The 13951-nt window shown below is 33.5% G+C and overlaps 1 protein-coding gene across 29 annotated transcripts in view; it reads right to left on the bottom strand.

The window, feature by feature from the left end:
• LOC145261268 (phosphatase and actin regulator 2-like) overlaps positions 1 to 13951 on the bottom strand; it is an 858751-nt gene that overhangs the window by 3065 nt on the left and 841735 nt on the right. For all 29 annotated transcript variants that reach the window (XM_080119715.1, XM_080119712.1, XM_080119716.1 and 26 more), the window contains 2 exons: positions 7483 to 7620; positions 6267 to 6343 (listed from right to left, as the gene is read on the bottom strand). In XM_080119715.1, coding sequence (XP_079975841.1) covers positions 6267 to 6343; positions 7483 to 7620 — 215 coding nt within the window. The remainder of the gene's footprint in view (positions 1 to 6266; positions 6344 to 7482; positions 7621 to 13951) is intronic.

The following is a 13951-nucleotide window of genomic DNA, read 5'->3' as shown; positions in this document are numbered from 1 at the left end:
ACAAGTGACGCATATATTGGTTCCCCGTGAGTGCACAGTGAACGAGGCATAAAAAAAATTCAGCATGCCCCCCCCCCCCCCATTTAGTCCCCAGAGGATGTCAAATCCTGGTGAAAATGAACAAACAGTCCAGTTTTAGGCCTTAACATATGTAAATTTGAGTTCTGCACCATGCAATAAAACGACCCCCCCCCCATTTAGCCCCAAAAAGTCCCCAAGGACTTCAGCATCATGCAAAACTACTAAATAGACATACACAGAAAATTTTGGACAAATATGGTAAAATAGTCCCAAAAATGGAATGTTTTTATTAGCCCTAAAAGAGCCCTGGGGAACACACAAGAGTTATTGCGAAGTATAGACAAACAAAATTATATAGAAACCAGTTACAACTTTTCAGAAAGTTTTATAAAAATCCAAGGCATCAATTTTTTTAATAAGCACAAAAGTGTCAATTTTAGCCATTTTAACCCGAAAGGCACCCCTAGGGGGGAGCAACCAGAGTTTTCTGTTACATTTTTACTCATATCATGCTTAATGTTTGTGCAAAATTTGAAAAACTTCCAAGGCATAGTTATCGAGAAAAGTGTGGATAGACAAACAGACAAGGGAGAATTTACAGGTCCACCCTCCTTTTCATCAGGCAATCTTTTTGTTTCGGCTGAAAGGTTGTATATTATGGCACCAAGCGATAGTTTTTGGTTATTTTCTCAAGCGCTTTCAATTGGTGATCTCAATCGCCGTCAAGACTTGTTGTAGAGGCTTAGTTAAGTGTATTTATAGTAAATTTGTTCTGTTCTTTTATTTTGATTGTATAAGTTGTCCATTGGGGAGGAAGGGTATATACAGGATGTAGTAGGGTAGAACTTTTTATTTTATTTTACTTTGTGTGTGTGTAAGTTGGGGCTCATTTCTCTTGCAAATGGTAAAGGTCAAAAGTTCAAGTTCATTCAACTTTACACAAATAATAAGATGCTATGTTTTTTACTGCTTATATAAAGGCAATCTAAGTCATACGTTTCATCAATTTGTATATTGCTTTGAAACAGAATATTTCATTAATCAATTTTTTGTTTTTAAATTCAACAATGTTTTTTTTTTTTTAAATATTACAAATAGTTTTGTTTAGGAGCATTGTTTTGTAGATAAATATTAAGCATTGTTTTGTAGATAAATATTAAGCATTGTTTTGTAGATAAATATTAAGCATTGTTTTGTAGATAAATATTAAGCATTGTTTTGTAGATAAATATTAAGCATTGTTTTGTAGATAAATATTAAGCATTTGGGTTCAAAATGTTAATTTGTGTCCCTTTTTCCTTTTAGATCAGGGGTCAGCAACCTTTTTGAAGTGTGAGACCTAAAACGCCATGCTGATTATAGAAGGAAAACCAAACAGCTTTAGCTACGTTGTCATGGAGGACAACAATGTTATTAAATATGGAAATAAATTTTCTATGCATTTGAAGAAAACAAAAATTAAATATGATTATTTTTAAACGATATCACTTATTTTGTTAAAGGAATATCGAAAAAACATTTAAAAACATATTTTATAAAAATATCATTGCACAGCATTCATTCTAGGCAGGTTGAATTACCTTCCTCCAAAGGAGCAAGTGTCAAGAGAATAATTAATTCACAGGCAGTCAGTCTCCTATAATGTTTGGTGCATTTTTCGTCAGGAAGACAGTATCATTAGACAGCCTGATCTGGTAGCAACAGATGCCCTAACAGGTATTACCACTCCCAGCCAAAGAGTGGACCTGGGAGCAATGGTAACTAAGGGGCAAATCCACATTCCCCACAGCCCCTAAATGGGGCATCATCACTGGATGTTTTTTAAAGTCATGCCCAGGACCAACAAAAATTATCATGCCCTGAGTAAGGTGGTGCGCAAAACAAAATTCACTCAAGGGTTGGAGGTTGCTGATCTCCGCTTTAGACAGATTAACTTTTAACAAGTTGTCATCCATTTCTAAATTGTAAGTTTAAAACCATCTTCCCTCTACATATGAAATTGATTTATTCATTTCATTTTGCTATCATTAATATTAAAATAAAATACATTTCTATCCAAATCAGAAAAATCTTGTTTATGAATAAATGTGAAAGTTTTTGTTTCATTTTTACAAGTCATGAATGAAAGAAATATTGTTTGAAATTTTGGTTTCAAGTTTGATGTTCATCCATCAGACTGATGAGGACCGTCTAATCTATAAATATAAAAGCGAAAATGTGTGTATGTATGTATGTATGTATGTATGTATGTGTGCGTGTGTGTGTGCATGTGTGTTTGTTTGTTTGTTTATATGTATGTGTGTGTGTTTGTTTGTTTGTTTATATGTATGTGTGTGTGTTTGTATGTCTCGCAAAAACTTTCCACACGGGTCACGGATTTTCACCAGATTGGTATCATTTTAAACCCCCACCAGACCACACACATCTAAAAACACCCGGGCAACGCCGGGTACCCCCCGCTAGTCATCCTGAAGGAATAATGGATGACACACACTGAATTGTGAAGCAAGAATTACGCAATCCCAACCACTCCTGAATTGGCAGTGCAATGATAAGTCCAGGACGACTGGAAATGATGGCGAGACAAGTGAAGAGCCCATACAACACCTCATACTCTTAAATGGTCACTCATTTTTGTACTGACCAGGCAAAACGATGCTTGATTTCAACGATCGAATGGGAACATGTCAACATGATTATGCCATTTCAAGTTATCAACTGTTCAAAGTAATAGTGAATTGCTGCAGGGGATGTGGATGTTGTTGACTTAATTTATGCTATACTTGTCAATAAATTTTATACTTGTATGATAAAATTTTTTTTTTATGATAAATTAGACACTTGTACAATAAATTACATATTAGTACGATAAATTATATACTTGTACGATAAAATATATACTTGTACGATAAATTACATATTAGTACGATAAATTATATACTTGTACGATAAAATATATGCTTGTACGATAAAATATATACTTGTACGATAAAATATATACGTGTACGATAAAATATATACGTGTACGATAAAATATATACTTGTACGATAAAATATATACAGGTACGATAAAATATATACAAGTTAGAAAAGCATTTCATCCAAGGCATGAAAATTGTTAAACAAAATGTTTTTACTATAGGCTTTAAAAATAAAGGTACAAGATTCAATTTGAAATTTATTTATCTTCAAAGTGCACTTTTATAAATTTTACAAAGTAAGGTATAAAAATTTAATTTAAATTGAATCAAAAAATTACCTTGGACTTATTTTATGTAATGTACATTCTGTTGCACTTTAAAAAAAAATCATTGAAAATTTTATATCTATATCATTAATTGCTAGATGAAAGATAATGTTTTTAAGATTATATTTTAAAATTCTCCTTCTCTCTATTTCAATTTGTATTTCTCCTCACACCGCAACTCATTTTTGCAACCCATTCTTTGTATTATTACAGGTCTGAATATTCTCTCTGTTTTAGTTTGTATTTCTCCTCACACCACAACTCATTTTCTGCAACCCCCTCTTTGTAATACAGGTCTGAATAATGAGAAAATCTGAATTTTTTTAACAAAAACTTTAAAATAACTTTTTTAGATTAAATCTTTTTAAACTTCTTTCAGAATAGAAAATCTTTCAAATTTAATACGGAACATATTTCATATAGGTTTCATTAACAAATATTCAGTACATAACGAGAAAAATAGAGAGGAAAATTTCAAAAGGAGTTACGGTCAATAGTAGTCCTCACCAGCGAAAGTCTTTGTTATTGTTATTCTATTATTATTATTATTTAAAACATTTTGTGTCCTGCTCTTTCGCTCGAGAACTAATTTGCATGATAGATTATATATCATAATCAGTTTGTACGGAGTAAAAACTAATTAAAAGTAAGTAAAATAAAATTTTAGTTTGCAGGTTTTTAATTTTTTTTAAATGTTAACTTCCTGCCACAAGTAAAATAACAATGTCTCAATGAGGAGGGGGGGGGGAGACAAAATTGTCTATACCTTTTTTTTTTAGTTTCTTTTTTATTCAATATCACTAAAAATTCAATTTTAATTTTATTAAAAAAAAATTTTTTTTAGTAGTAATTAAAAAACATTTTTAAGCTGGTTTTCTTCATCAAAAATAATTAATGCAGCAGTTGAGTAAGCAGATACACATTTCATAAAAATAAAAAAAATATACATAGCGTACATGCCGGCACATATACGCGTATCTGCATATATGTGCGCATGTTAACATATCAAAGTGTGGTATCTGTTCTTCAGATGCTGCACTTCAATTTCTTGTTCTCTGTCAGTGGAGGAGAAATCCTTCACGACTGAGACAATTTTTATTTTTGTTCCTTTTCTCCACGTTAAAAAACGACCTTGGTGTCTAACTCTGTCCCGTGGGGAGGCATTGTAAACAGGAACATACACACTTTCCTCTTCTCCGTACAAAAGAAATCGTTTCTTTCGTGTATAAGGGGAAATAACTATCTCTCCAATTGCGTCTCTTGACTGCTTCTGATGCACGCACATCAACAAGCTCAGTATTTAGAAACAATTGCCTTAGGTTATCTTCACCATAGTGCCTGGTTCAGACATTTTCAGAGTGACAAAAATTCATAAACATGTGATACAGATTCAATTACTGCAGCATCCTATAAAATATTAAGACGCACACACATCCAAATGATATAAACAAACAAAATTTTTTGCAATTGTTTAAAAAATTAACAAATGAACTCGAGAAGTTATTCAAGTAAAAGAGTTTTGCTCACCATCAAAACATGTCTTCTTTAAAAAAGCAACAAATATTGGCAGTATGCATAAACAGCCGTGTATTGTTGACATGCAGATGTAGCAGCAGTATAAATAATTATGTCTAGAGTTCATCTCTTTCTCATTTTTTGAAGCAGCGAATGTAATAGTTGTCTAACGAGATTAATAACAACAGCACATATTCGTTTTGCGGTTTATTATTTTCTAATTTATTTTTCTTTCAATTGCTATTCACATCATAATGCACAATTTTTCTTAACATGTATTCGGTAAAGTTACATATTTTCACGTGAAGGAATGGAAAAAAAAAAAAAATCTCAAAACACCCGCTCTCTCAAAGAGAAAGTACGCTGCTCTTTTTGCCCCCCACCTCAACCCCCAACTTCTTGTTCGTTCATTACATCTTGATCTTTTGGTGAAAATCAAACTATAGTATCTGTTCTGTCAGTGAAGGATAAATCCTTCTAGATAGAGATAATTTAAATTTCTGTCCCAAAGCAAAGTGCCCCTTTTCAGGGAGTGTGATTTTCCTCACATTAAAAACCTACATTGTATCTAACTCTGCCCTCAAGGGGAGACAAGTAAATAGCAAATTCCTGTTGCTGACGTCACTTTCTCAAACACGTTTGCTAAATTCTTAACCTTAATTTCTATGGGACATTTCCTTTATTTCTACAATTTGATTGAAGACCAAGTTGGCAAAGAAATGAAGAAAACAATAAATAAATATTAACAGTTTTGAAAGTTCATAGATTTTTGTAATGATTATAAAACTAACATTATGTCGCTTGTGCAACAGTATTAAATGCAAACTTATAAATGCAATTAAATAGATACCAAACCAGATGTGATCCTATAAGCTGGACAATACTAAGCTTTGTCCTTATACGATGCTCTTTGGCTCTAGTTAGCCTTGACAAACTCAAAAGGCAGTTCTTTAGAGCAGTTGTGGAGTCTGTCTTTGTTTACTGTGCTACAACATGGGCACTCACTAAAAAGTTGCAAAGAAAGCTAGACAGCACATACATCCGTATGCTACAAAGTGTTATTTGGCAATAATCCCATGAAGCAGCAACTTTATGGCAACCTACCTACCATATCTACTACCATCAGCGAGAGAGGTCTATAATTAGCCGGTCACTGCCAGAGGAGCAAGCAAGAGCTGTTGAGAAATGTATTGTTGCAGACTCCACAGCACAGATGCACGAGCATAGGATGACTTAAATCCATGTACATCCAGCAAATTGCACATGACACCAACTGTGATCCTGAAGATCTGAGGCAGTTGATGGAAGACAAGGAAAGTTGTAGAGAGAGTCATATTGGTCCAGGCAAGGAGCCTGACCAGATAGACAGCTCAACTAATCAATGCTTATGACTTAAAAGAGGTTTATACTCAGTATTATCTATGCGTGCGTGTTGCTGACATATTAAATAAATTCAGAAAGCAAAAAAAGATTTCTAACAAACCTTGTTAAATGCCGACTATCTTCATGCACTTCCATTTCTTTACTTTTATATTCATTGAGCTCTTTACGAATTGCCGCCTAAACAAAGAAAATAAAAAGATTTCATAAAAACAAAGAAAACACAAAAATGAAAGAAGAGAAAAAAAAAAAGAAAGAAACAACATACTGAGGATGGAGTTTAGCTCCAAAATATATTTTTTTTATAAATTTCAAACAAGTAAAATATTTGTTTAGTTTCCTAATATTACGTTGTGATTTGGCTTTCAAGCGTACTTGATGTGTATTTTATTTTATAAAAATCAATTGTTATTAACCGTTTGATAACATTTCTGTTTTATCTATGTATAAAAGCGAAAATGTGCGTGTGTGTGTGTGTTTGTATTCTCACAAAAGGAAAAGAGTAAATGAAAGATGCTCTACAAATGAATTTGAAATAGTGTTATTGAAAGAGTTGCCTTATGTTAATAAAAATCATGTTACTTGAAAAGAAAGACCATGTCTTCATAGATACATCTGCTGACCTAAATAATAATAATAAAAAAAAATGTGGAAAAATCAGTTTCAACAACTGTAAATGTAGTTAAAAAATCATTTAACAAATCTTATTTACAACTTGAAAGAGAATTACCTCTCTTACATTAATGGCATTTTATTTGATATAAATCATGATACAGCAATTTATAATTGGTATGACAAAAAATCTTTTATCTATTTATATCAAATAAATCTATGCTTTATAGATAATTATATTTATTTTCCACAAATTTATGCTTTCTATCATTATTTTCATAGCAAGTGTTTGTCTGAGCTCCAATCCATGGTCCCCCGCTTGCTAAACTTTCATAAAAAAACACTTGACTAGCTACGACCAGTCTATCTGTGTCTAAATCTAAATGCAGATTCCATGAACAAAACTTCTTTCCTAGAACTGCCCGCATGTGGGACACTGTTCCATTGGATTGCTTCTCAGCTGATTACAATATGGTAGCCTTCAAGTCTAATGTAAACAAGTTCTTGTTGAGCTATCCCCTTAATCAAATTTCAACCCAATCTACAGCATTAACGATCACTAATCTATCACCTTACATTCATCAACTATTTCCTCATGGTCTTCGTGCCTTGATAAGTGGTGACTCCCTTGTAAAAAAAAAAAAAAAAAAAATTAACGTAGATAATAATAATAATAATAGTATCATGTTAAAAAGGAATCAACTTACCTTATCTTTGGGTGTTAACCTTGTCCAAGGTTTATCTGCTCTTCGGTCATAGTCCTGAGCCTCTGTTACTTCAACATAATCATTAAATTTTATGATTTTCCTTTCTTTCAATTCATCTATACTTGGCCGGAAGCTTAGCTGGAAAGGAAGAAAAAAACAATCAAATTAAGAAAAAGAAAATAATATATAAATTAATGCACAGCTGATCTTTTCGTCCAAGAATTTATAAGGACTATTTTATTATAATATAGATTATAGAGAACATCAAAAACTGATCTTTTCGCCCAAACATTTGTAGGGACTAGTTTGAACATCAAAAACTGATCCTTTTTTGTCCAAGAATTTATAGGGACTATTTTGAAGATCAAAAGATGATCTTTCTCTCCTACAATTTATAAGAAATACTTTAAACATCAGAAACTGATCTTTGATTTTCCTAGCATTTGTGGTAATTACTTCAGAAATAATTTTGTTGCAAATTGAATGTTATGTACAAAAGCTATTTAGTCTAGGAAATATATTTTTTCACCAGAAACGAAAAAAAGAAATGAAAGCAATTTGTAATTTTATCTTTGTCAATGAGATTTTTCCCAACAAAATGTTTGTGTGTAATTGTAAAAATGAAGCCGTAGATGGAAATCATTAAATGAACTTGTACAACCAGAAAAAGATTCAACAGTAAAACAGGAAACATTCCGAGTTTCTCCAAAAAACTCCAAAATATTTTCAAATAAGTGAAAATTAACTTTTTTTTTTTTTTTTTTTTTTTTTATTACATTTTCACCCCAAACAAGGCAAATTGCCACTTTGGTGTAGGGGGCTACTATCAGGGGCAACAACTACTGGGGTACTATGTAGGGATTTGGGCAGCAAGGTGTCGGTTCACGTTACACTTGAACTTCTGCACGTCAGTACTGTTGGGGAAGCAGGGACCTGGAATGGAATTCCAGAGTCTTGCGGTTCTGGGGAAGAAACTATTGGAGTAAAAAGATCTTTTACATCTAGGGACCTCTACAGTGTGGGGGTGGGATCTAGTAGCCTGTCGGGTTTGTCGAGGGTGCTCGCGTCGTGGGGGCACAAGTGATTGCAGTTCATCAGAGCATTCACCACTAAAATACTTGTAGAACAGGCAGAGGGATGCAACATTTCGTCGATGGGACAGAGGCTGAAGCTTAGATGCCAGTTCAGGGCCTATCAGATTTGCGACTCTCTTTTGAACCTTGTCAAGGAGCGAGAGACTAGTAGCAGATGCACCAGCCCAGATGTGGCAGCAATACTCCATACATGGGCGAATGGTGGCCTTATAGAGGTACAGGATACTTTCGGGTGTTAGTAGTTTTCTAGCACGGTAGAGAGAGCCCACCTTTCTTGCAGCGGCCCTGGCAATGCCTTCAATGTAATTGTTCCAACTCATGTTTCCTGTGAACGTTAGGCCAAGGAGTTTGAAAGATGGACTCTCAGATAAAGAGTCGTTGGCCATTGCTATTGGTGGTAGAGAGGGTTTCTTGTAATTATTGAATGAAACTAGTTTAGTCTTGGCAGCATTGAACGCGACCAACCACTTTTGTCCCCATTCCACTACAGATTGGAGGTCTTCCTCTAGTGTTTCTGCCATTTCTTTAGAAATGTGTTCATTCGTCTTCCTGTCGTGTCTGCCATAGAGTGTAGTGTCATCAGCATATATACCCATCTCAGAGGCAATGTTGTCGGGGAGGTCATTTATGAATATCAGGAACAATAGAGGTCCAAGGATAGAACCCTGGGGCACTCCCGCATTTATATCATATTGTTTAGATGTGCGACCGTCGAGGACTACCTGGATTTTTCTCTTATCTAAGAAGGATTTAATTATGTTAAGTATTCTACCAGTGATACCGTATGATCTGATTTTACTGAGGAGACCCTCATGCCATACCCTGTCAAAAGCCTTAGATATATCTAGAGCTACCGCTCTGCCTTCCCCCGCTTTGTCCAGTGATTGGTATATACGTTCAGAGATCACGGTGAGGATGTCTGCTGTGGAACGGGCTTGTCTAAATCCATATTGTTTGTCAGTCAGTAGTTTAGCATCTGTAAGATGATGGATTAGAGCGTGGTTAATTATGGTCTCAAATATTTTGGCAAAAAGTGGAAGGAGGCTAATGGGGCGATAATTTGATGGGTCTGTCAAACCCACTAACATTATTACTTCAGTACTTTTATACATGTGTGTGTGCGTATATACACACACATAAATATATATACACACACATAAATATATATACACACATATATATGTGTGTGTGTGTGTGTGTATGCACTAAACTCAATATAAAGTAAATAAAACAGTATAAGGTCTATAATAGAGTTGTTTGTGTTTATAAAAACGGCAAAGTTCATTTATATCTTTTTTTATTTTCAACAAACATCAAGTCCAAGAATGGCATCCTTTTAGGTAGACACTAAGCTCAGGAGAGACATTATTTTATTAGGTTAAGAAAAAAGTTCTTGCAGAATTTTTAATTTTGATTTCAAATGATGTATTTTCAGGTAAGTTTTTGTTATAGTACCTTTACTTTATATATCATTTTAGAGAGTGCTTTTCGCTTTATTTAGTCGTTTACATTACAATTGCTTTAAAACAATTATGTCTTCTTTTCAAAACGTTGAATACAAGATGGAAAAAAGCAAATTCGCACAATTTTTTTTATTTCAATCATCAAGCTAGGCCAAAAGCTGCTGAAAAGCATTTGGCCCAGGAACTACTACTGAATGCACAGCACAATGGTGGTTTAAGAAATTTTATGGTGGCGATGAGAGTCTTGAAGATGAGCATAGTGGTCAGCTATCAGATGTTAACAATGATAAATTAAGACCCTTAGTTGAAGCCAATCCATGCACAACTGTTCAAGAACCAGCTTCTGAATTAGACGTAACATATGATAATTTCCAACCACTTGAGAGGGATTAGAAAGACAAAAAACTACTTGATAACTGGGTGCCTCATGAATTGAACAGCAACCCAAAAAAAAAAATGCTGTTATGAAATATCATCTCTTCTTTTAACGCAACAAGAACGACCTGTCCCCTGACCAGGTTGTGATTTGCGATGAAAAGTGGGTTCTTTATGACAACCAGCAATGCTCAGCTCAGTGGTTAGACACTGACGAAGCTCCATGACACTTCGTGAAACAAGAGTTGCACCAAAAGAAGGTCATGCTGACTGTTCGGTGGTTTGCGACCGGTCTCATCCGTTACAGTTTCTTGGATGCAGATGAAACCATTAGAACGGTGAAGTACTGTCAATAAATGGATGGGATACACTTTGCTTGATAGCATCATCCTTTTAGATTGACACTTAACTCGATAGCATTATCTAAGATTGAAGTAGATGTATAATAATTTAAATTTTATCACTGATTTGTCTTCTTGCAAAAAAAAGTTTTATATTTATACTGCACGTCCATGTATTTCGAATTGTTACTAATTTTTTATTTTGCATTAACCCCATCTTTTACACCACCATCCATCCCATGGCAATCCACATCTTTTTAAATGCTTTTGTAGCGAGGTGATATTTTTTCGTAGTGAGGGTGCTGGCCTTATGCCCACCTTCCCAGAAGGTACATACAGCGCCTAACCTTCCCAAACGGTCACCCATCTTGTATTGGCTAGGCTCAATGTTGCTTAACTTTGGTGATCTGACGAGAACCAGTGTATCAACGTGATTGTGCCGTACACATCTTTTACACCAACATTTAAAAAGAATTTAAACCTAATTTATTCAAACTAAAATTGAAAACGTGTTAAAAGATTTACAGATAAATAAATCTGAAATCTGGCACGGATCAAGAAGTTGTTGTTCAAGCCATGCAAGGATACATCCTTGACAATCAGTCCAAGGGTGACTTTGATTATCTCAGGCTGACATACTGTTCTGTTACGTCTTAGGAGGCACACCCTTACAACTTTACTTTCTCACACTTTGGTAAGTGCTTAGTTTATTGATAATCACCTTAAGTACCCCTACGAAGGAAGTACCCCTACGAAGGAAGTACCCCTACGAAGGAACGGAAACAGTTACTCAGATATTTTTTTTGTAGCTTGGGGTGCTCTTCTAGTTCACTGGCTTATTAAAACCCCTACCTAACCTTGTGTCACACCTCCTACAATAGCACCATCCTTTTAGGCAGGCACTATGCCCAATAGCGCCATTCTTTAAGGGATTGTATTATTGATAATCACCTGGAGAACTCTTACCGAGGAATGCAAACAAAGCTACTCAGGTACTTTTTTTTTTTTTTTTTTTTTTGTAGGTTAGGGTGCCTTTCTAGTTCACTGTCTTTTCAAAACCTCAGCTGACCTTGTGTCTCATCTCCTACTAAGGCGGTAAGTAAACATACCAATTTGAACCAAAACTGTTTCTTTTTTTATTTTTTTTTTTTTTTTACTCAATAAAAACAAAAAGTTAACAAGAGACGCGTGAGAATGATGACACTAAAGTTGGTTTGTCCCAAGTGATAAAATGACTAATGGGTTGTTTGAACCAGTGCAGTGACCTTGATCTATAAAGACAGCCAATGGCAACTGCAGAAAGAGGTGAGAATGATCAGCTTCTGGAATGCATTTACTCTTTACCCTGACTCATAATCAAGTTGACTAACCAAATCAAAAGTGTGATTCACTGTTTTTAGTTTAAAACTATTATGATAATAGTCATCTTCCTTTGTTGGTGCTTCTTCTACTAAAGTTAGACCACTTTTTCCGTGTCAGGGGTTCAGACATTTTCTTTTAAAATATTTTGTAAACTTCACCTTCTGTTCTCATGGTTCTGTGGAGTCAACCATCCCTAAACTCTATTGTTCGGTATTACTTCCAAGTTTTCTTATAACCTGTTACTCCTTATTTGGAATAATAAACTCGGCCAGCTCAAAAAAATATTATTACAAATATTTTTTTTTTAATAAACGGAAACTTTATTACAAAATTTGACATAAAAGTTCAACTTTTATACATTAAAAGGTTAATGCAAATATTTATTTTGTTTCTGTGCTATTTTAAATAATGTTTTAGTTTCCAAGTTTAAAAAGCCTTTCTGGATATCAGGAAGCTTGATAGACCAAAAACAGACTCATTAATTAGTTTTCTTAGGCTGTCAAAGTTTTTATTTTATCTCTAAACTTAATTTTTCATGAACTTAATATTTAAAATATCCTTCCTTATATATATATATATATATATATATATATATATATATATGTATGGGGAGAGTGAAAAGAATTAGAGAAATTCTTTAAGAGGAGATTTATCGGGTTAATGCAAAGCTCAACAAGTTGAGGTGGAGCTTATATAGAAGATAAAAAATAAAAGAACAATATAAAAATATATACTAGTGCATATATATTAAATCGTTTATTCAATATGGAGATTACATCAATTAGGAGTGTAGGATAAGTAAAACCATGATATTTCGAAGCCATGTGCTTCTCATCAGAAGAGGAGAGAAGATGCTAGGGAACACATTAGGGACGTGATATCTAGCGATAACTACATTAGGAGTGAGGGGTAATATATTGATACTGTGGAGGGAGGGAGCTGGGAGAACTACAGTAAATAATCTGATAGAGGAAGAAAATTGTTGACATCACATCGTAGATATAGGTGGTATGTAAAGTCGTTACGGAGTTTGATGTGACATCACACACACACAAGGTGATATATGCAGAGATGGAGATATAGAGGGTTAGAGAGATAGTCATTATATATATATATATATATATATATATATATATATATATATATATATATAGAGAGAGAGAGAGAGAGAGAGAGAAATATATAGGGATGTTTCACTGGTTACCTTATCTTTGAAAAATTGCAACCTCAAATTATATATATATATATATATATATATATATATATTGCTTTAACAAAATCAAGACATCAAGGAATAGGTTGATAGCAACAAATAGTGTATTTCATCGTTAGTTACAATTGTTTCAAGAATATTCGGACAAATTCAAACATTATGTCATTTGAAAATTTTCACAAGAACAGCCTTTCATCAGACATACTGAATAAAAAACGCTTTAACAATGAACAGTATAGAATCCATTTTCCTTATAAGGAAAAACATGAGAAAATATTTTACCTACATCTCATCCTTCCATAGTTTTTTTTAAAGATTTATATATTTATCTATTTTCGTATCTCTATTTAAAAAACAACTTTTTCAATCAAATTATCATACAACGTTACCACTAATTACCTATGTTCACTTAATATGTTTTACTAAAACTATTCATTAATTTCTTAAATTAAATTTCTTTATTTAAATTATTTTTTTAATACGGACTAATCAACTAAGTCTTCAATTATAGTTTTTTGATTGTATGTTAGTTTTGTATCTGGAATCTGCTTTGTTTATTTACAAAAATATCGACTAACCTATTTGTGTAATTTCAAAAAGCAGTTTTTGTTTAAAACTTAT

Source organism: Euprymna scolopes, chromosome 37 (assembly GCF_053919585.1).
Source record: "Euprymna scolopes isolate OS-2025 chromosome 37, ASM5391958v1, whole genome shotgun sequence".
Taxonomy (NCBI): domain Eukaryota; kingdom Metazoa; phylum Mollusca; class Cephalopoda; order Sepiida; family Sepiolidae; genus Euprymna; species Euprymna scolopes.
Note: the sequence above shows the minus strand (reverse complement) of the source record. Positions and strands in the feature narration are given on the sequence as shown.